Source organism: Pipistrellus kuhlii, unplaced genomic scaffold (assembly GCF_014108245.1).
Source record: "Pipistrellus kuhlii isolate mPipKuh1 unplaced genomic scaffold, mPipKuh1.p scaffold_m20_p_3, whole genome shotgun sequence".
Classification (NCBI taxonomy): Eukaryota; Metazoa; Chordata; class Mammalia; order Chiroptera; family Vespertilionidae; genus Pipistrellus; species Pipistrellus kuhlii.
The window spans coordinates 25,957,062-25,980,793 of record NW_023425529.1 but is presented as its reverse complement, the minus strand read 5'-3'; the positions used below and the strand labels follow the sequence as shown (position 1 = coordinate 25,980,793).

Here is a 23,732-nt window from a genome sequence, read left to right as displayed (position 1 = left end):
TCTCTGTTATTCTTCTGACATTCTCAGTATCTACTTGAAAATTTTAAGCCTGGCCTTTCTCTAATCAAGTGATCATTTCTTTCTTGTCCTCTTAGGCTTCCCATCCATTTACACTTTGGTTCCAACCCCTTGTCCCTAGGCTGCTACTTTGCTGATTTGCTTTGTGATTTCTTTCAATAATTGTGTTGTCTACTTTTTTTTTTTTTTTTGGCTTTCAAATTGGGTAATATATAGTAAAGACTTTCGAAGAATTCTTTTGAATATAAATTTTTAGTTTATACATAAAACGATGTATTAGTAGTTTAAGCTCCAGTTAGTATATTTTGGATATTATTTGTTTCAGATTCTTTTTATTATTGTTTATATTAAGCTTTAGTGATACAGATATATATGTAGTTTGCTTTTAGAATAATAAAATACATTTTAATGTGCACTTAGAAGATTGTAATATATTTTAATGAGTTATTGCCTGATTCAACAACATAGTTATTACTTTTATTTTGAAATATTTCTGTCTTACTCAGCTTTACCATATTTTAAAGGAATTTATTGTCATTGATATTATACTTTATCTTTTACAATTTTTAAGTAATAAAGAATTCTTGTCCTCCATTTTAATAACGTTACATTTCTTCTATTTTCTCTCCTAGGTTTAGGAGGTAATCGTGTGATATTATTAATATTTAGTAGAATCTAAACTGAATTTAAATTGCCACCCTTGTAATCACTCTGATATTTAACATTTTCCAAACTTAGAATACCTGAAAATGTTAACTTTTGTTTTATTTTTATTTTTTCTTTTATAGTGAAGAGGTCTGTATTTTATCTGCATCTGGCACAGCAGCTGTACTGAACCCTAGATTTCTGCAGGATGGCACCGTGGAGAGCTGTTTGGAACAGAGGTTGTCATAACAGCCTGGCTTGTTTTCCATAAGGGCAGAGAAGGGAGAGGTTGATTTCTTTTGTCAGAGCTGGGATAAGTCTTCTCTGTGAGGGGGGGTTACAGTAGTACAGTGTAGGAATCAGGACCAGGCACTTTACTGATTTTTACCTAATGCACAGCAACAGAGCAGTATTGAGGTCTGCACTATATGACACATACAATTTCTAGTATCTTGATAAGTGATATGTATGACTACCAATTACAGAATTTGAAGGAAACTTTTTTTGTTTGTTACATTATAGAAATAATTTATTTGATTTGATTATTTTCTTTTATCTTACCTCTAAAACAGAAAAAGACCATGAAACAATTTTCATAAAGAGAATTCTTCATTTATAAAACCATCAAAACACTATATTATACCAAAATTATATATTAAGCTTCATGGAAAGTGAAGTTTAACTTTAAAATATGTAAGAGTGAAAGTGAGCCCAGCTGGTATGGATCAGTGGTTGAGAGTCGATCCATGAACCAAGAGGTGACTGGTTCAGTTCTCAGTCAGGGTATATGCCCGGGTTGCAGGCTCAATCCCCAATAGGGAGTATACAGGAGGCAGCTGATAGATGATGTTTCTCTCTCATTCATGTTTCTATTTCTCTATCATTCTCCCTTCCTCTCTCACTATAAAGTAAATAAATATTAAAAAAAGAAAGAAAGTGAAAGCATTAGGCAAAATGAGATTACTTTCTTATTTATTTGATTATCAGTCCTTTTAATCTGTTAGCTTCCATAAATGTAAAAAATGCTTTTTATAAACAGATGAAATGATCAAATATGTATGCAAGAAAACTGTTAGTATGGAATCAGAATTTTAATTAGTCCTTACCCCACAGTATGCATATTTGCTTTTCAATTTTCCCCCCCCCCCCAGTATTAATATACAGGGTAGGGCAAAGTAAGTTTATAGTTATTCTTGTATTATTTATTAATTACTGTATTTTCCATGAACAACTGTAAACCTACTTTTTCCCCAGGGCTGCTTTAGATTATTGAGAACTCACATGTTTCCAGAGCCCTAGAAGATGGGGCTAGGTGAAAGTCTGGGGTTCTCTATGCAGCTTTCTCTGTTTCCATTTCCATGAACCTGATTTCCTCAGACTTAATGAGTGACCAAATACTTAATCATTCTAAAATGAAATCATAAACAGCATATGTAACAAACATTTTACAATGAATGCGAAGGTTATGGGTTATTCATTTGTGGTTTATGTATGATATGTATGTTGTTTTTGAAACTGGTATTTTGGTTTCTCAAATGTTAAAAACAGTCACTGGAAATTAGAAATTTTGAAATATTTTTGGCTTGCTATTTTTTCTTCTTAAATAAACTTGGTTATAACCCTAATTTTTTTCTATTGTTAGGTTTTCTGATTAAAAAATGTTTTTATTAAAAATTCTTAAATTGCATTTGCATTTTATCTGTCATATAAGGAAATACCATCTTCTTTGTCTAATGGTTTGTTTGTTTTTTTGTATCCCAAAGAAAAATTTTAAATTAATAGTGTATATTGTCAGGTGGTAAGTGAACACATATGAACTGATAAAAAAAGATTTTCTATTTGTATGAGCCTTTTCTCTCACATGGTTCTCATTTCATGGTCATTTGTAATTCCTACCAGTCATAGTAGTACCCTCTGTGGTAGAAATTGTAGTGTAGTTTGTACACAAGTATTATGTATGTAATTTGTTGTTTTTTAAAAAGCACATAATTTTCAAGTGTGCCTTATTTTTCTTCTTAATGTATTCATATAGGCTAGAAGAAAATTTGCCTGCAGGCTGTGGATTTTGCCATATACCATATGATGAACTGAATATGCCATTTCCAGCTCATCTCACATATTGCTATAACTGTAGAAAACAAAAAGTTCCTGATGTTCTCTTTACAACTATAGACCTCCCAACAGATGCAACAGTTATTGGGAAAGGTTGTCTCATTCAAGCAAGGTATGTTTGTGAAATCAGTATTTGGAGTCCCTGAAAGTGTATGGGGTATGAAGCCAAATACACCTATTTTCAAATATCTGCTCTGTTTCCTACCTGGGACCCTGGACAGGCTGGGAAGTGTCAGAGCCTTGTATATTATTATAAGAAAAATTAGGAGAAAAATACCCTCATTATAAAACTTAAGTAAGTTTATATTAGTTTTAAACATTTAAATTCTGTATATATATTTTTATTATTATAATTATTAAGTAACTTGTCAAAGGACTGGGATGTGACTCAGTCTCAGTATGTTTTAATGACATTAAGTATATAATACATTTTATAAACTGATATTTTTCTTTTAAAGAACAGTGATATTTAGTATTTCTTTTATTCACTTAGCTGGTAAGAGTTCCTTTTATTTATTTATTTTAAAAAATATATTTTATTGATTTTTCACAGAGAGGAAGGGAGAGGAATAGAGAGCTAGAAACATCGATGAGAGAGAAACTTATCCACCAGCTGCCTCCTGCACACTTCCTAGGATTGTGCCCGCAACCAATGTACATGCCCCCGATCGGAATCGAACCTGGGACCTTTCAGTCTGCAGATCGACGCTCTACCACTGAGCCAAACTGGTTTCTGCAAGAGTTCCTTTTAAACTGACAAGAGTAGGCTGAAACCGGTTTGGCTCAGTGGTAGAGCATCGGTCTGTGGACTGAGAGGTCCCGGGTTCGATTCCGGTCAAGGGCATGTACGTTGGCTGCTGGCTGCGGGCACATCCCCTGTAGGGGATGTGCAGGAGGCAGCTGGTTGATGTTTCTCTCTCATCGACGTTCCTGTCTCTCTCTCTCTCTCTCTCTCTCTCTCTCTCTCTCTCTCTCTCTCTCCTTCTCTGTAAAAAATCAATAAAATATATTTTAAAAAAATAAATAAATAAATAAACTGACAAGAGTAGGAAATGCTTAATTGTGGTAGGCATATGGGAAATAGCTCTGATTGTCTAGATCAGCGTTTTTCAACCGCTGTTCCGCGGAGATGTTGCCTGGTGTGCCATAGGTGCAGACAAGACAAGAATTTTATAATTTTTCACTATTTTGTTTACTTAATATTTCATAATAAAGTAATTATAAAATACTTTCTTTGTGTTTATTTGATTCCTATTCAAGAGAATTACTTTATATATAGTCAATATAGGCACAGAGTTAAATTTTTTAACATTTTCTAATGGTGGTGTGCCTCGTGATTTTTTTCATGAAACAAGTGTGCCTTTGCCCAAAAAAGGTTGAAAAACACTGGTCTAGATCACTAACAGCTGCTGGTTTACCAGTCTAGTAAGCATTTCTGTCCTCATTTTCCTTGACATTTCAGCATAGTCATACAGTTGATCGTTTTCTCTTTTTTGAAACTTCTTTGACTTCACAGCTTCACACCTGCTTTTTCCTACCTTTATTAATGGTGTCTAGTCTCCTTGTTGATTTCCCTTCATATCTTGATCCTTGAGAGCATGGGTCTGGATCCTCTTTTCAAACTACATATCGAATAGTTGAACCCATGTTATCTGTGTCTATGTCTCCCAAATTTATAACTTCAGTCCAGAACTTTCTTCTGAGCTTCAGTCCCATATACTAACCTGCTATTTCACATCCCATTTTAAAAATTATTTTTTAAAATTTATCTTTATTGTTGAAAGTATTACAGATGTCCCCTTTTTACCCATTGACCTCCTCCCCCTTGCTCCCCAACTCTTGGGGTATGAAGCCAAATAGACCTGTTTTCAAACACCTGCTCTGTTTCCGACCTGGGACCCTGGACAGGCTGTCAGAACCTTGTATATTATTATAGGGAAAATTGGGAGAAAAATACCCTCATTATAAAACTTGAGTAAACTTATATTAGTTTTAAACATTTAAATTCTGTATATATATTTTTATTATTATAATTATTATTAGTTAACCCGTCGAAGGACTGGGATGTGACTCAGTATGCTTTAATGACATTAAGTATGTAATACATTTTGGAAACTGACATGCCCTTGACCAGAGTTGAACCCAGACCCAGACCCTTTGGTCCACAGGCCAATGTTCTATCCATTGAGCCAAACTGGCTAGGGCTCTTCTCTCTTCTTGATACTCCAGTTAAAATATGTTAGACTTTCCACTGCCTCCTCTACGTCTGTTACTGTCTCTTCTGTATTTTCTATCTTTTTCTTCTTTTTGCTATATTTTAGATACTTTATTATCTGTATTTCAATTATTTTTCTCTCTGGCTGTCTCTGATATGCTAAGAAACCTAATAATTTGAGTTTAAATTTTTGGAAATTTATTTTTTACTTATAGAAGTCTTAATTTCACTCTTTTTCAAATCTAATATCACATGCTATACTCTGATTCTATAATTAATAATTTTAATATCTGAATATTTTTGTTTTCTGTTATTTCTGCTGGTTATTGTATTTTTTTCATTGATTAGTGCTCGCCACCTAAAATGATGCCTGGCACATGATAGATATTCAAGTTTTATATTTTTTTATAAACTACATTTTTATAAGTTTATATTCTTTCAATGAGTAAATTAACTTTTCCCTTTGCTGTCCATTCATCATACAATCGCATGGAGTTATGAAATCTAAGATTTAAATTATATTCTCTAGTGATTTTGATCAGTATTTCATATTTAGAGATTTTTAGATTTTTTATATTTTTGTTTGTTGAAATAAATTTTCAGCAAAAATATATACAGTGAAAAAAATAACAATTAAATCTATTTGAAATGCGTAAATGTTTTCTCAAGCACACTCTTAGAAAGTTTTAAAAATTGGACATTTTTTTCTTTTTAAAAAAAATATATTAATTTCAGAGAGGAAGGGAGGCAGAGAAACTTCAATGGTGAGAGAGAATCATTGATTGGTTACCTCCTGCACACCCCAATAGGGGAATCAGAAATCAAACCATGGCCTCCAGGTTCATAGGTCGATGTTCAACCACTGAACTGCAGTGGCCAGTCTGACTACATTATTTTTTAACAGGTTATGTCGCTTAAAAAAGAAAGCACAGGCAGAAGCAAATGCCACAGCTATCAGTAATCTGTTGCCATTTATGGAATATGAAGTCCATACTCAGCTAATGAATAAACTAAAACTCAAAGGAATGAATGCTTTATTTGGACTGAGAATTCAGATCACAGTGGGTGAAAATATGTTGATGGGCTTAGCGGTAAGTTTGCATGTTTTGTTTTTGTTTTGGCAATTCCTGTAGTTGTAGTAGATTCTGTTTTAAGTGATTCAAAGAGTCTTTTATAAAAGACTTATCTAAAGAAACTGACATCAAGATTCTTAAGCGTTGGAGATATAAGAATTAACAGATCTGTTGCTATGCTTTCAAGTATTTTATTTTTAATTATAAAATTATTGTTATTTAAAATTAAATTAATAAATTATCACATAAAATATTGATTGATATTTATGTTATCATTATATATTTATATTCTGCCCATAACCTCAGTAGTCAGATTTCTAAAAATTACTATGTGCAGCTTATTTAGTAAATTGAGCATCATTGTACTGAGCTTTATTATTGTTTATACATTGCTAAAACAGGGCTTTTCCTGCTTGGAATTGTTGAGATTTGGGTCTGGGTAACTTTGTTGTAGTGGATTGTCTCATTCATTGTAGGATAGTTAGCAGCATCCTTGGCCTCTGCTGACTAGAAGCTAATAACTTTCCTCCACTGTGAAAACAAAAAATATGTCCAGACATTACCAGACATCCTTTAAGGGGCAAAAGCACTTCTAAAGGAGAATGGTGGTGGTGGTGGGGCTGGGGGAGAACTAAAAATAATTGTTAGTTTTAATGGAGATAGTAAAGCAATGAGACACTGCCTACTACTGAACAGAGAATTATATTTTACAAGAGGCCTGGTGCTCAAAATTAGTGCATGGGTGGTGGGGTGGGGGAAGTCCCCTCAGCCCAGCCTGCACTCTCTCCAATCTGGGACCGCTCGGGGGATGTCCGGCTGCCTAAACTAGCAGTCAGACATCCCTCTCACAATCCAGGACCACTGGCTTCTAACTCCCTCCCTGCCTGGTCACCCCTTACTGCCCCCCCCCCCCCCCCTTGCCAGCCTGGTTACCTCCAACTGCCCCTCCTTCCGGTCTGGTTGTCCTTTACTGCCCCTCCCCCCCCTGCCAGCCTGGTTGCCCCTAACTAACCCCTCCACGCCCCCCAGCCAGCCTAGTCACCCCCAACTTCCCTCTCCTGATGGCCTGCTGACCCCACACAGCCTGCTGTTCAGTCGTTTGGTCATCTCTCACTAACCCTCCTGCTGGCCTGGTCGCCCCCCCAACCAGTCTGCTGTTCAGTTGTTTGGTCATCCTTTATTAGTCCCCCTACCTGCTTTGTCACCCCGCCCAGCCTGCTGATTGGTTGTCTGTCCGATTGTTTAGGTCGTGTCAGCCCTTGGCTTTTTATATATTAGGATTATAAATGTAACATCTGTGGTCAGAAGACAGTAGAATATGCAATAAAAAGGGTTTAAGTACTGATAAATTGTGAGGCACTGGAAAGCTCTTTATCTCAACTTCATGTTTATCTTTGTTTGTTAGAAAACAAGTTCTGTCTAGAAAAATTGTAATGAGCATGAGCTGCCTTTATAAATAGCCTGAGATCCAGAGAACTAGTTACCTGTGAAATATATACCATATTTTTCGGACCATAAGACGCTCCGGACCATAAGACGCACCAGTTTTTAGAGAAGGGAAATGAAGAAAAAAAGATTCTGAAACAAATAGTGTCCTAAAATATTTTATGTGCATTAAAACCCAACATCACAGTCATAAACACATGTAATCAACCCTGTAAAGTAAACAGCAGCATTTAGAACCATTTTAGAGCCGGGCAAGCACACAGAGACCACACAGAGCCGGGCAAGTAAAAAACTTTTTTTTTTAAAGTATATGTGTAGGCTATATTTGGACCATAAGACGCAGGGACTTTCCCCCCCCACTTCTGGGGGAAAAAAAGTGCGTCTTATGGTCCAAAAAATACGGTATTGATTAGATGGAATCTGAGCAACAATGCTTATGGAAATGCTCTCATACGCAAGATATTTTGATAGCCAGAATTTTATGTCATTGGTACTTTTAAATTTGGAATTCTCTGCCATCTTTTTGAGACGTGCATAGAAGTTTTACTTAAGAAATTGATGGAACTTGGATTCTTTTTTTCAGTATGCATTTGTGCATAAAATGATAAGTTGTTTCTTGCTTCATCACTTTTCTATAAGAGCAAATATGGAAATTTCTGTATGTAGGATATAATTTTGTAATGATTAATTATGTAATCACAAATTTTAACAATAGGAATTTGTAATGATTAATGAAAGTAATCTGATTTATATTCAAATATTTGATAGATTAACTTGGGGGAAAAAGTATCCATTATAATTCACTCACCTAAAAACTTGCACACTTAGCCAGGACTTAACATATAAAACTGTAGTTACTGGTGGGCATCTATAGGAACTAAGAACTTGATTTGTATTCAAATGTTTAAGAAACACTGTGCCAAATGTATCAAACACTTCCTGTGGTTGAACCCCAGGAAATTATTATGTGATCCTGGTATAATTCTTCAATACCTGCCTCAAATACTGCCTTTTCTAATACTTACTAATATTTTCTTTCTTGGGCACATTTAGTGATATCATTTATAGCTGCTTGAGATTTGTCATCTAGTGACATCATTTATAGCTGTTTGAAATTTGGATATTTGTATTTTTAACTTGTGTACTCAAGGTCCCAAGAGTAGCTTCCATGGCAGTTAACCTCTGATGAGTGCTAATGGGTGTCTGGCACTGTGTTATTCCAGAAGAAATGTAATATTATCTTTACCTGGCATGAGGAGAAATGTATGCTGTGATAGATTGAAATTTGTCCAAAGTGATGTGGTTACATGTACTGGAACTGGGTTTCAAACCCAGGACTGTCTAGTTCTAGAGTCTTTGTGTTCTCAACTATTCTGGGCCATTGCCTCATTAGCTGTTGCAGTTAATATTAGAAGTAGTACAGTAAAGCTTCGTGTGGCACAGAGGGTATTCTGAGATTGAGTATCAGAAATTGGGTCATAGGTGCAGTCATGGACACTAATGAACAAACCAGGAGGGAGAGCTTCTGAGGATCAGTTTCATCTACTGCCCAGTCTTCGTCACAAAGTGTCATACACTTTTTGAAAATGGACTTTTATAAAATTGGCAATTAGTCAATTTAAAAAACTCACCTCAATTCAAAATACACAAATATCCAGATTTTAAAAATTATCTTTTCTTTGCCCCATTCTACCCCTTTGATATGAACAATTTGATGTTAATATGTCTATGTATTTTTTTTTTGCTTTGTTTAAACATATGCACATAAATGTGTGGAGTGTTTGTGTATTTCCCCTAATAGCTTTCTAGTACTAATGGAATATAATACTATTACACAGTCAGAAATTAATAGCCCATTAATTAAAAATTTAAAGTAAAATCTGTAAATCTGTATCAAGTAAAGTTTTCCTGCTTTTTTTTTTGATTTTTTTAATAATATACAAAATAAATCTATTACCAGATTGTAGATACAAAATAATTAACATTTACATTCAATAACATTAATATTTCAAGAAAAATTATTTTAAATATAATGTGACATGCAATAATCATTAATTTTTGAAGAAAAATGATTTTAAATATAATGTTATATGCAATAAACATTAATATTTCAAGAAAAATGATTTTAGCCCTCGCTGGTTTGGCTCAGTGGTTAGAGTGTTGGCCTGTAGACTGAAGGGTCCTTGGATTTGGCCAAAGGCACCTGCCTGAGTTGCAGGCTCAGTCCCCAGTCAGGGGTGTGCAGGAGATAGCCAGTCATGATTCTCTATCATCATTGATGTTTCTATTTCTTTCTTCCTCTCCCTTCCTCTCTGAAATCAATAAAAATATGTAATAAGAAAAAAGAAAAACTACTTTAAATATAATACTAGAGGCCCGGTGCATGAAATTTGTGCACTCGGGAGATGGGAATGGGGTTCCTTCAACCTGGCCTGTGCCCTCTCAAAGTCCGGGAGCCCTTGGGGGATGTCTTACTGCTGGCTTTGGGGAGATCGGGCCTAAGCCAGCAGTCGGATATCCTTAGCACTGCTGCGGAGGCAGGAGAGGCTCCTTCCGCCTCTGCTGTGCTTGCCAGCTATAAGCCCGGCTTCTGGCTGAGTGGCTCTCCCCCTGAGGAATCAGGCTGATACAGGCTCTCTGACAAACTCCAAGGGGTCCCAGATTGTGAGGGTACAGGCCAGGCCAAGGGACCCCACTGGTGCATGATTGGGGCCAGGGAGAGATGTAGGAGGTTGGCCAGATGGGGTAGGATAACAGGAGGGCTCCAGGGTGTGTTCATCCCATCTTGCTCAGCCCGGACCGGACCCTAGCAGCAAGCTAATCTACTAGGAGCATTTTCCCCTTAGTGGTCAGTACACGTCATAGCAACTGGTTGACTAGTCGACTGTCTGCCTCTGGTGGTCAGTGCATGTCATAGTGAGCAGTTGAGTGGTCTTAGCATATCATTAGCATATTGTGCTTTGATTGGTTGAATGGCTGACTGGTGGACCAGACACTTAGCATATTAGGATTTTATTATATGTGATTACATGCACTAAACATTAATATATATTTTTTTAAAATATATTTTATTGATTTTGTACAGAGAGAAAGGGAGAGAGATAGAGAGTTAGAAACATCGATGAGAAAGAGTCATCGATCAGCTGCCTCTTGCACATCCCCTACTGGGGATATGTCCGCAACCAAGGTACATGCCCTTGACCGGAATCGAACCTGGGACCTTTCAGTCCCCAAGCCGACGCTCTATCCATTGAGCCAAACCGGTCCCGGCTAAACATTAATATTTTAAGAAAAAATATTTTAAATCTTATATAATAAAAGGGTAATATGCAAATTTACCCTAATGGTGGAACGACTGGGAATAACCGGTCGCTATGATGCGCACTGACCACCAGGGGGCAGGCCTGGCTGAGGGACCACCAACCAAGAGCATGAATTTTCATACATTAGGCCTCTAGTATAATAATATTACCAGAACTGTACTAACATAGTATAATATCACAAAAGTTGTAGGCAATATTAAAAATCTGCAAATAACAAGATTATTTCTATTATATTCTAAAATATTTTTTTCTCTTGACTCTATTTTTGTTCATCAGTTTATGTTGTTCATTATATTCCACAAATGAGGGAGATCATGTGATATTTATCTTTCTCTGACTAGGTTATTTTGCTTAGCATAATGCTCTTCAGGTCCATCCATGCTGTTTTCCTTCTTGATAATTATGGAGGTAGCCTGGTTTAATGAAAAGTTCTTGGGTTTGGAGAAACAGATTTAAGTCTCTTTTTTCACATTTATTGACAGTGTGATCTTGAGTAAGTTTTCTATTCTTTATGCACTTTAGTATCTTTACTTTCTTTGCAAAGTTTCCCTTTTTTGCCACAGAAAAGGTCAATTATCTACTCATTGATGAAAAACTTACTTTTTAAAAAAATATATATTTTATTGAGTTTTTACAGAGAGGAAGAGAGAGGGATAGAGAGTTAGAAACATCCATGAGAGAGAATCATCGATCAGCTGCCTCCTGCACACACACACACACACACACACACACACACACACACACACCACTGGGGATATGCCCGCAACCAAGGTACATGCCCTTGACTGGAATCGAACCTGGGACCTTTCAGTCCACAGGCCGAAGCTCTATCCACTGAGCCAAACCGGCTTCGGTGAAATACTTTTAACAACTTTATATATCCTATATAATAAAAGGGTAATATGCAAATGGACCCTAACAGCGAAATGACCAGGATAACTGCTTGACCAGTCACTAGGAGGTGCACTGATCACCTCTCTGTCCCTTTCCCTGGCCAGCAGGCTCTGATTGCCCAATGGCAAACAAGATAAGTGGGATGGATGGCATCAGGGGGCAGGGCTGGGAAGCGGGCGGAACGGTAGGCCTCTCGGTCCCTTCCCCTGGCTGGCAAGATCCTACTGCCTGATGGCAAACAGGGAACCGGGGTTGGTTTGTGGGGCATACAGGTGGCGCCAGGCCAAGGCCATCGCCCCGCTGGTCACTGCACACACAGAGGCTGACCCGTGGTGGGGGCGGGTCCAGCGAGTGGGCTGGAATGACTAACCTCAGTCCACTCTGATTGCCTGATGGCTAAAGCGGAACCGGGGGTGGGAGGCGGCGGAGGGCGGGGCTGGCTGAGGATAGCCCTGATCACAGGCCAGGGCTAGGGACCATACCCGCGCACGAATGTCATGCGCCAGGCAGGCCTCGTGTGTGTGTGTGTGTGTGTGTGTGTGTGTGTGTGTGTGTGTATTTCAGAGAGAGAGAGAAATAAATATTCATGTGAGAGAGAAGCATCAATTGGTTGCCTCCTGAAGGTCCTTTGACCAGAGGTTGAAACTGCATCCTGGGTATGTGCCCTGACAGGGAATTGAACCTGTGACCTTTAGGTGCACTGGACGATGCTCAACCAACTGAGCCACACTAGCCAGGCCTACTTTTAACATTTTATCTTTTTTTCCTAAACTTTTTCAAAGCAATTAATTTCTTGCAACCATGGGTAAATATTTTATAGTACAGTTGGGGTATACAGTGAAAAGAAAGTCCTCCTAAACCATCTATCCCAGGTTCTCAACAGAAGTAGCTAATCCCTGTTCCCACTTATGTTTTGCTGTGCTTGTCCACCTATGTCTTGTGTATCCATTGATGCTAATTACTCCTACTGGGCAAAGACCACATTTCTAAGTATGAAAACTTAAGGGCTCTTGTCCTATGGATCATTTTAAAGATTATTTCCCCTTATTTTACAAGTCGGCCACAGGTGTATATTTAGCAGCATTACCAACGCCTGGTGGAATTCAGATTGCTGGGAAGACTCCTAGTGATGGCGGCTCCTACGAACAGCATGTATCTCATATGCAAAAGAAGATAAATGACACGATCGCTAAGAATAAAGAGTTATATGAAATAAATCCTCCAGTAAGTAAACCAAGTCTACATTGTGAATATATAAGTTACTGTTTAGCTGTTAGTGTACCTTTAGGTTATCTTACTTTGGACATTAAAGACCTTTTTTCACTGTTTAGATATATTCTCCTCAATGCTCATTCTTTTCCCTCCCTTTACACCTATGCTTAAATGTCTTCTTTTTAGGAAGGCTCACTCTGGCCACCCTATTGAAGAATTGTAACTCTCTTATTAATTTTTGGTACTTTCTATCCCCCTTTCTTATCTATTGTCTGATACTGCCAGTAGAATCAAGCTCTGTCAGAACTGTATCCCTAATGCCTAGAACAGTTCATCTGGTATTTTTTTTTTTTTTTTAATGAATACTTATTGAATAGTTAAATAGCTTAAAATCTTTTTTTTTAAAAGAAAAAGAAAAATTGCTTACCTATGGTAAAGTGTGAAAGAATAGAGATTTTTTTTTTTTTTTTTTTTAGTTTGGTGTTTTTCTTACATTTTTTCTATCAGTCATTTCCATAGTCAGTCTTTTCACCAACTTTGCAATCGGTATCACAATGCCTCCTACTCTACTGATGTCTTATATATTTAATCTGAGTTGAAAGATGTGTTGTAGTAGGAGTGAAACTATTTGTTTTTATAAGTCTCTGATGATGAAGTATTTCTGTAAAAGGTAAGTGTTTGGATAACATTATTTTTATTATTATATTTTATATATGCTTTTGAATTTTGATTGGTCTACTGGAACAGTACATCTGAATTCCAGTTTCAAACTTATAGCTTTCTAGCAAACTTATTAAGTTGGGAGGAATTTTAAGGACATGACTAGAGTTACACAGTTCAGTGTGGTAGACACTGGTCACATGTGGCTATAAAGCACTTGATATGTGGCTAGTCTGAATAGAGATGTGCTGTTGGTATAAAATATACCAGTACACTGGATTTTGAAGATTTAGTAAATGAAAAAGAATGTAAAATATCTTATGGTTTATTTTTATATTGATTACATGTTTCATTTGTATCTTTTTATATTATTACCTATGAAGCTTGCTTTATATTTCTATTGAGCAGTGTTGATATAGTTTCTTTAAATTCATTAAAAATGTTAACATGTTAATATATTTACGTACATAGATTTTATAAAAACTTTCTGAAAAATGCTTTATTGACTGTTTGCTGTAGTTTTCTTTTATAATCATATTTTTATATTTAAACATCTACTAGTAGTAATTATTACTCTTAGGAAGAATGATTTGCAAATATATATGTGAGGATTCCATATATGAATTGCAATGATATGAGCTGAATTTTCACGTAACAATATTTATCAACTCTACTTCCATCCTCACCTCCCACAAGACCTGCCTCTTCCATTGTGTTTCTGTTGTACCTGTATTTGCTTCTGTTATGATGCCTGTTACATTTTAGTGCACTTAGTTTTACATGTCTCCCTTCCTTTACTGTAATAAAAGCCCCTTGAAGTCAGAGACATACTGTTTAGTATTGCATTTTAGAGGAGGGAGTAAATCTTTTTGAAATATGTTTTTATTGATTTTTTTAGAGGGAGAGAGGAAGGGAGGGAGAAGGATAGACAGACAGAAACATCGATGAAAGACAAACATGGATCGGCTGCCTCATGCAAGCCCCCTCTGGGGATCAAGCCTCCAACTTGAGCAAGTACTCTGACCAGGAATTGACTGGGGACCTCGTGGTTCATGGGTGGATGCTCAACAATTGAGCCACACCGGTTGGGTGGGATAAATCTTTTATGAATTTAAAATTTCAGCATATATGAATTTCATATATTGAATATGACTATATTTCTACAAAAGGACTAATCACTTTATGAGTATTCTACTATGGCTTTTCTTATTTCAATGCTTGGTACATTCTGGTCTTTTAGCTTAACCTCTCAGAATTTGTTTGAAAAAGTCAATATACAAGGCCACTTTGTATATTACAGTTTTGTGTTTTAAATTTTCTAAAAAAATGTATGCCCACCTTGAAAATGTGGATCAGTGTTCCATATCTTAGAAAGGTAGTTCCAGCTGAAGTGAATGCTGTTGTTTAAATTTTTTTTCAATATTTGAGAAACTTAAAAAAATTTATTAAATTGACTGGAGTGACATTGGTCAGCATGAACATATATAGGTTTCATGTGTGGATTTCTATATTATAAGATCTGTGTATTGCACTGTGTGCTCACCATCCAAGTCAAATCTGTCACCTAATATTAGGACCCCTTTCTGCCCCCAACCCCTTCCCTCTGGCTGTTAGTGTTTACAAGTTTCAGTTTTTTTGTTTTTTTTTTAATATATATTTTATTGATTTTTTTACAGAGAGGAAGAGAGAGGGATAGAGAGTTAGAAACATAGATGAGAGAGAAACATCGACCAGCTGCCTCCCGCACACCCCCTACTGGGGTTGTGCCCACAACCAAGGTACATGCCCTTGACCGGAATTGAACCCAAGACCTTTCAGTCCGCAGGCCAACGCTCTATCCACTGATCCAAACAGGTTTTGGAAGTTTCAGTTTTATATCCCACATCTTACTGAAATTATATGGTTCTTATTTTTTCTGTCTTCTTTCACTTAGCATAATGTTCTCAAGTTCCATCCATGTTGCTAAGAAAAACATGTCTAATGAAAAGATGTAGTACCACTTAACTGGAGATAACTCAGTCAACCAGAGTATCAAAATGAGGTGTTAAAAAACCTTTATTTGGAATTAACAGCACCAGTGGTGAAACCTCATTATGAATCTAAGATATATTCAATTTCAGATAGTTATATTTATTTTATCCATGATACAATAAAGAGAGGCATAACTAAATTTCAAACTACTATAAAATTATAAAATGAAGGATAGTTTCAATATTACATTCAGGGTCCAAAGAACTGATCTAGACAAGATCATCACATACTAGTTTGCAAAAACCCAGGCAAACTACTCTACTTCTGAACTGCATCTCTTTCTCATTTTGTATTTGTTATAATAGGCACCCTGTTAAATTTATATAGGGCAGGTTAATTTGGAATGCAAGCAAAATAAATGGATGTGAAAGTACTCCATAGATAGCTGTGTTATGAAACTGTGGTGGTAATCTTATGTAACCTATGTGCTAGTGATGAACATTTAAAATTAGCCTTTTGAAAAGCTTTTTCTTATAACTTCCTTAAAAAAAAAAAAAAAGATGGGTCTGTTGCACTAATAATAAGCTATGTCTTCTGCATTTGTGCTCACATATCCACATTTTTTTGATAATCCTTATTGCCAACAGATATTTAGAACCTCTAGTTAGCTCTGATATTTGGTTATGAATAGGAAAAACTGATTAAACTATATAGGATTGCACCTTACACTGACCTCAAAAAGATCATTATTGTAACTACCAAAGTTTATTTAACTTAATAAGTAGTAAAACAAATACATGAGTAATATGTGCACTACATATATATACATACATCTATTACATTCCTCATTTTACTGTGTGGAGCTATGAAAAATGACCATTGGATAAGAAAAGATATAGAGTACAATCATATTTATGGGCACAAAACTTTAATTCTTTGCTAGAACTTTTAAATGCTGTGAAGAAAATACCTTCTCTACAGATGTCTTATAGATTTAATCTGGAAGGACTGCCAGTTCCCAATTCCCTACTCATTGTAGTTTTCTTTCTCTGCAGTAGATGTCAGTAATGTCTTGCCATAACTGTTTTTGAATTAGCCTGCTGTTATCAACTAAAGAAAATATCCATATGCATACCTATAAAAAGTTATGAAGTTTATAATTAAATATACACTTTAAATATTTTTTGGAGACTTCCCTCAAAGGTAGTCTGTAATTATAAAATTTTAAAACCAAACTAAAGTATGCAAATATCAAATCATTGTGTTATACACCTTAAACTAATATAATGTTACACATCAATTATATCTCAATTAAAAAAAAGAAAAAGAAAAACTGAAAATTATGGTCTTGTGTAAACTAAAGCAATTATATATATATTTTAGGAGATATCTGAAGAGATTATAGGATCACCCATCCCAGAACCTCGACAACGCTCACGACTCTTAAGATCTCAATCAGAAAGTTCTGATGAAGTTACAGAATTGGACCTTTCGCATGGGAAAAAAGATGCTTTTGTTTTGGAGGTATTATTGCATTGGAGTAATTTCTTAAAGTTTTTAGATGTGTAATTTTTACAATCATACTTGATGTGATTCTTTTGTATCATTACAACTGTTACAAATATAAAAAATATAATATGTAAATATTACAATAAACCTGAGAATTTCAGAACTTAGTAATATATTTTTGTTCAACACCAGAAGACCAATAACAATAATGCAGGTGGTTCTAGAAAAATGTATGTATGAGTTGAAATAAAATTAATATAATATTAGCTCTTGGAGCTATTTATTAGCTCTTGGAGCTATTAAACTTGAATGAATTTAAATAAGATGCTATTTCTTCACTTACTAGAATTCCCTGCTTTATATGCTGTAATATTTTACTATAATTATAACATTTTTACATGTAATAATATGGGCACTGTGAATTCTGAATGTAGTGTTTTCTTATTGAATTCAGAAGATATCATTGAACTTTTGTTATAAAAATATACTCAGAACTAGCTTTTGTGGAGGATAAATGTGGTATAAAAGGTTAAGGGAGCCTCCTCTCACAAATTTGCTCCCCCTGCCCTCTCAAGAATGGTTAGCTATGAAAGAGATAGATTTCTTTGAAATTGAAGGAAAGGAAAATAAATGAGGATGTTCAGAAATGTTCTGGTAAGGTGCCTTTTGAAAGAAAAAAGTCAGGTGCCTTGATCTCAGTGAAGCAGGAAGCTGACGGTAGAATTGTATTAGAATGGGATTGGAGTTCTGAAGAGTCTAGAACAGAACCTGAGAGTGTGATCAGGATGTCAGCCATGGGCGATGCACAAGGCTTAACCTAAGGTAAGAGAGTTAATTTGTAGAAAACTCAATCTGTATGGATTTTCCTATTTTTTTTTTTTTTTTCACTGTCTGAGAATGGAAAAATCATGGGAGTTGGTAAAGGATATGTCAGGTTAAGGAGGTAAAAGGATCCAGGGTACTGTTTAGAGCAGTGCTACTTAATTGTGGGTGGTGACTACCTGTAGTGTTAAGCACTTTCTGGAAGTTTGTAAAAAATACAAATTCTGGGGATCTTAATTCAGACTTTGTAAATGAAAATTTCATGGTGGGGCCAAGGAATCTGTTTAACAAACTCTCTAGGTGAGACTTAGCATTACTTGAAGTTTGATCTAGAGCAGCATAGGTACTTCTCATCCTGGGATCCTGACTAAGGAATGCATAGAAGTGCTTCAAATGTGGGCAGAAGATGTAGATTCAGTAGGAGAAAGGGCAAAAGGATAGGGGATTGTAGTTGGAGAATGCTTGAATCTGGGTGTGGAATGGATTGGGGAACAGTGTTGAGGTATAGCCATGACTGAGGTAGCTAAGGTCAAGTGAGAGTGAAGGTGGTTCTGGAAGTCACAGGGGAGATGTGAGTGGAAGCATAGAGTGTGTAAGGCAAGAATTAGACCCCTGATGTACAGTGAATTCAGTATATGTCTAGTTGCATAGTTTCACTCTATTATTCACAATGGAAAATAGTGATATAAGAAAAATAGGATTATATATTAATTTGTTAGGCATGCCTTCAAATTTATCCCTACATAATTTTATTTTAAAGCAGTTGGGTCTTTAGTCAAAAATATTGGTGTGTGTGTTTTTTTTTTTAATTGCACTATATTTATTTAAACAATTAGAGATAGTTTTTGCTTATGGTACCTTCTTTTGAAACATGCTCTTCTAAAGGATTGAGAAAACGCTTGTTAAAAGAAAAAAACAATTACACTTACAAATTATTTCACTTGGAAGTATTTATAATTATTACTGTAGAGAAATATACTGGTATTTGAAAGGAATTTCTTTCAAATTTTATATTTTAATTTAGGGAAAAGGTTCTTTTTTTGACTTTTAAGTTTTTTATTTAGTAAACAATTTTTTAAAAAATTGAAATGATTGCATATTTATTACTTATGTAATATTTACAACTTTCTATTTTCAGATTGATGACACAGATGCTATGGAAGATGTACATTCTCTCCTTACTGATGTTCCTCCTCCTTCAGGTAAACAGAAAAAATTACCTTTGAGATGAGACTGTCTTTTTTTTTTTTTTTTTTTTTTTTCACATCAGTATTTTAGTTTGCTACTATTTAATTATGCTACTAACTTTATTTTAGAGGCTTTATCAGTGTCACATCTTATCATGTGCTTTGCTGCTCCAAGGCAGAAAACAGGTTTAAAATATTTATGTTAGAACTTAGATTAACAGATTTTTAATCCTTTTAAGATTACACATTTTTAAAAAAGCAATAATTTGTTAAAATGGTCTGACATTGTAGAAAAGAATGAATGGTTCTTAAAGTTAGAATATCATGTAATAATTGAAACAGATTATTTTTAACACAAAAATAAATGAAATATATTTTAACTCTAATTTATTTTGACAGGCTTTTATAGTTGCAATACAGAAATTATGCCTGGCATAAATAATTGGACATCTGAAATACAGGTGAATCTTTCATTTTTAATTTTAAATAAATACACCATAAATGATTTTAGCAAGTTCCTTCTTAATATGTTTTCTTTTTCACTTCCTTATTGCAATTAAAATGTTACCCTTTTTCATAACACATTAGTTATTATTGTTCATTATTGGCAGTTTTATTGTAATAGTTAGTAAAGTAATAAAATGCTATACTATCATATCTCCCCATATTTAGATGTTCACATCAGTAAGAGTAATCCGATTAAGCAGCCTTAACCTGACAAATCAAGCCCTTAATAAGAACTTTAATGATCTCTGTGAAAATTTGCTCAAGGTAGGTACCTTCTGACTAACTATATTTTAATTAAAACTCCTAAGAATCATAAAATTGAAAATGTGTACATATTGTCTGGAATACCTTACACAGAATGGGCTAAATTATTTTTATCTACATATCAACTTAGTCTGCCATCAGATAAAATGCTAAAGTCCTGTCTGTCTTAATATACCATACTATAAAATAAATATATTTTAAGTTATCTGATAGCTTTAAACTTCATAAAAATCTATTGTGTGTATGTAAATTTAAAATACATTTTTCTTATATTATTTTCTATGACATTGATAGATATGATTAAACCTTATTGTCTGCCATAATATTAAAAACTAGAGGCCTGGTGCATGAAATTTGTGCACTGGAGGGGGGCACCCCTCAGCCTGGCCTGTGCCCTCTCACAGTGCTGGAGCTCCGCAATCGATTGCCCTCAGAGGGAGGCCCCGCCCACCCAGCTGGGGCTCCATGATGGATCGCCCCCATAGAGGGAGGCCCTGCTCACCCACCACAGCCTGCCAGTTGGTGGCTTGGGCCTCCTTCTTTGGGGTGATCGTGGAGTCCCCCAATTGATTATCCTGCCTGCTGGTGGTCTGGGCCTGGCTCTGCGGGGCAATCGTGGGGTAATGGCAGGGCCCCCATCCAATCGCATCACACCCATCTTGGCTGGCCTGGCGCTAGTGGGTGTCATCATGTGGTCATCCAGACGGTTGTTCCACTGATCGGCTGTTCGGTCAATTTGCATATTATGCTGTTGTTATTATAGGCTAGAGGTCTTGGCCCCCACCCGCCACTGTGGCCCATGTCCAGGCATCTTTGTGTGGAAGGAATAACGTCCGGAAGGACATCTGGTCTAATTAGCATATTAAGCTTTTATTATTATAGATGGATTCTTTATGTAAGGATGAACAAGCAGAATTGGACCAGCTTTGTTTTAATCCTTTAAACTTTCCATTTGCCATAATGTGCATTAAAATGTCAGTTTTTGTAAATTTTTAAATGAAAAGAAATTACATTGCTAATATTTTCTATTGTATAGAGCCTGTATTTTAAACTACGGTCTATGATCCCCTGCTGCCTTTGCCATGTAAATTTTACAGTATCGCTTCCTGAAGATGAATTAATTCAGGTATTTAAGATTCAGTCTATTATTAAAGAAGATTTCTAGCTTTTATCTGATCTGTTATAATATTATAAATATGCTATAATTAAATAACTATAAGCTGTTTTACTTAAAAATATTTTGAAACATATTAGTATGAAACATACTGTGTATATTTTGTTTTCATGAGCTCTGGTTATCTGAAGTTGGAATTATATTTGTGCTCCAGCATACAAACAATAGGATTTGTATTTATATACAGTTTCTCCAGTCCCCATCTGTTAGACAAAGTTCTTGAGCTCTTTCTGGAATATCTATGTGTAGGTGTACATGTTGGGCTTAGTTATAGTTTGAATATCTGGGCTGATGTATAATTCTCTGAGAATTTTATCCAGGATTATAACTGAGAATCTTAACCAGGAAATGCAAATCAACCAATTAGTGTAAGTTATATGTATTGAGTAGTAAACTTATTTTGACAGTGATTATTTTGCTAATCTTACTGTCTCTGTGATTCTAGGTTACAGTCACAGCCGTTGCAATAACTTTTGATAAAAATCAAGCTTTACAGACAACAAAAACACAGGTTGAAAAGTCATTGCAAAGAGGTAAATCTGTGATGAGTGGGATCATAGTTCATGTTTGTCTACATTATAGTTTAGTGATAAAATATAGAGGATAGTAAATTAAATAAATGAGTTGTTTCTTAAAGAGTATCTGCCACTTTTTGTTTATGAAAGTAACGGTGTGGATAAGCATATGGCTAATTTAATACTTTTTATACATGAAAAGGTGGTGAGCTGGTATTTACATAGAGATCCTGTTGTTTTATAGATTTAAATTTAGCATATTAATTCTGCAGTAACTTAGCAGTTTCTATCCTAGTAGCTCTAAGGAGATCCTCAAGGCATTTGAGAAACTACTGATATAGTAATCATCACGTGTTTTTCTTAGGAAAAGTTCCATAAAAGTAATCAACAGATTCTCAGAGTGGTCATTTACCCAGTAAAATGTCATTCTTTTTTGCTTTGTTAGGTGTTAAAAGTAGGATTTTGTTTTCTTATTTATTTTTATTGTTTTTTTTTTTTTGAAAATATGTTTTTATTGATTTTACAGAGGTAGAGGGAGAGAGAAATAGAAACATCAATGATGAGAGAATCATTGATTGGCTGCCTTCTGCATGCCTTCTACTAGAGATCAAGCCCACAACCAGGGCATGTGCCCTGATCAGAAATCGAACTGTGACCTCCTGCTTCCATGGGTTAATGCTCAACCATTGAGCCACACTGGCCCATCATATTTTGACACTATTACAGAAGTTTCCCATTTTCCCCCCTTTTGCCCCTCTCCACCCAATGACCACCCTATGTCAGGCCATCCCCATTCTATTGTCTATGTCCATTTGGTTAATCTCTTCCTGCCCCACCTCCCAACATCCGTTGAGGTCTATTATTCTGTTCCATGCATCTATACCTCTGGACCTATTTCGTTCATTAAATTCCACATGTAAGTGAGATCATGTGATATTTGTCTTTCTCTACCTGGCTCATTTAGCTTATCATAGTAGTCTCCAGGTCCATCCATGCTATCTCAAAGGGTAAGAGATCCTTCTTTTTTACTGCTGCATAGTATTCCACGGTGTAACTGTACCACAGCTTTTTTTATCCACTCATCTACTGATTGGCACCTGGGCTCTTTCCAGATAACACTGCTGTGAACATAGGGATACTTACATTCTTTCTGATTGGTGTTTCAGGATTCTTAGGATATATTCCCAGAAGTGGATCGACGTGTCAAAAGGCAGTTTCACCTTTAGTTTTTTGAGGAAACTCCACACTGTTTTCCACAGTGGCTACACCAGTTTGCATTCCCACCAGCAGTGTATTAGGGTTCCCTTCTCATCATCCTCGCCAGCACTTGTTGTTTGTTGATTTATTGATGGTAGCCATTCTGGCAGGTGTGAAATGATACTTCGTTGTAGTTTTAATTTACATCTCTCTGATGATTAGTGATGTTGAACATTTTTTTTATGTGTTTATTGGCCATCTGTATGTCCTCCTTGTAGAAGTATCTATTCAGGTCTTTTGTCCATTTTTAATTGAATTATTCTGGTGTTGAGTTGTATGAGTTCTTGTATAATTTGGAAATTAACCCTTTATCAGATGTATCATTGGTGAATATGTTTTCTCATACAGTAGTTTCCCTTTTCATTTTGTTGATGGTTTCTTTTGTTGTGCAAAAGCTTTTTAGTTTGATGTAGTCCCATTTGTGAATTTGTTTCCTTTGTTTCTCTTACCCTAGGCGAAGTCTCAGTGAAAATACTGCTAAGTGAGATGTCTGAGATTTTACTGCCTTTTTTTTTTTATTTTTATGGTTTTGTGACTTACATTTAAATCTTTTATCTATTTTAAGTTTATTCTTGTGTATGGTGTAAGTTGGTGGTCTAGTTTCATTTTTTGTACGTACCTGTTCAGTTTTCCCACTACCATTTATTGAAGAGACTATCTTTACTCCATTGTATGCTCTTGCCTCCTTTGTCAAATACCAATTGACCATATCAGCATGGGTCAATTTCTGGGGGCTCTGTTCTGTTCCATTGGTCTATTTGCCTGTTTTTGTTCTAGTACCAGGCTGGGGTTTTTTTTTTGTTTGTTTGTTTGTTTGTTTTTTAATTTTATTGTTGCAAGTATTACATATGTTCTCCTTTCTCCCTCTCCCATTGACCTCTTCTAGGCTGCCTCCATCCCCCGCCTCAGGCCTTTACTACCCTGTTGT

At 35.6% G+C, this 23,732-nt stretch overlaps 1 protein-coding gene across 23 annotated transcripts in view; it reads left to right on the top strand.

The window, feature by feature from the left end:
• Nucleotides 1–23,732, top strand: part of C2CD5 (C2 calcium dependent domain containing 5) — a 95,939-nt gene that overhangs the window by 53,919 nt on the left and 18,288 nt on the right. For all 23 annotated transcript variants that reach the window (XM_036455884.2, XM_036455878.2, XM_036455887.2 and 20 more), the window contains 10 exons: nt 807–902; nt 2,696–2,887; nt 5,895–6,081; nt 12,783–12,950; nt 16,953–17,093; nt 19,039–19,102; nt 19,487–19,548; nt 19,760–19,858; nt 20,895–20,984; nt 21,478–21,565. In XM_036455884.2, the coding sequence (XP_036311777.1) occupies nt 807–902; nt 2,696–2,887; nt 5,895–6,081; nt 12,783–12,950; nt 16,953–17,093; nt 19,039–19,102; nt 19,487–19,548; nt 19,760–19,858; nt 20,895–20,984; nt 21,478–21,565 (1,187 nt within the window). The remainder of the gene's footprint in view (nt 1–806; nt 903–2,695; nt 2,888–5,894; nt 6,082–12,782; nt 12,951–16,952; nt 17,094–19,038; nt 19,103–19,486; nt 19,549–19,759; nt 19,859–20,894; nt 20,985–21,477; nt 21,566–23,732) is intronic.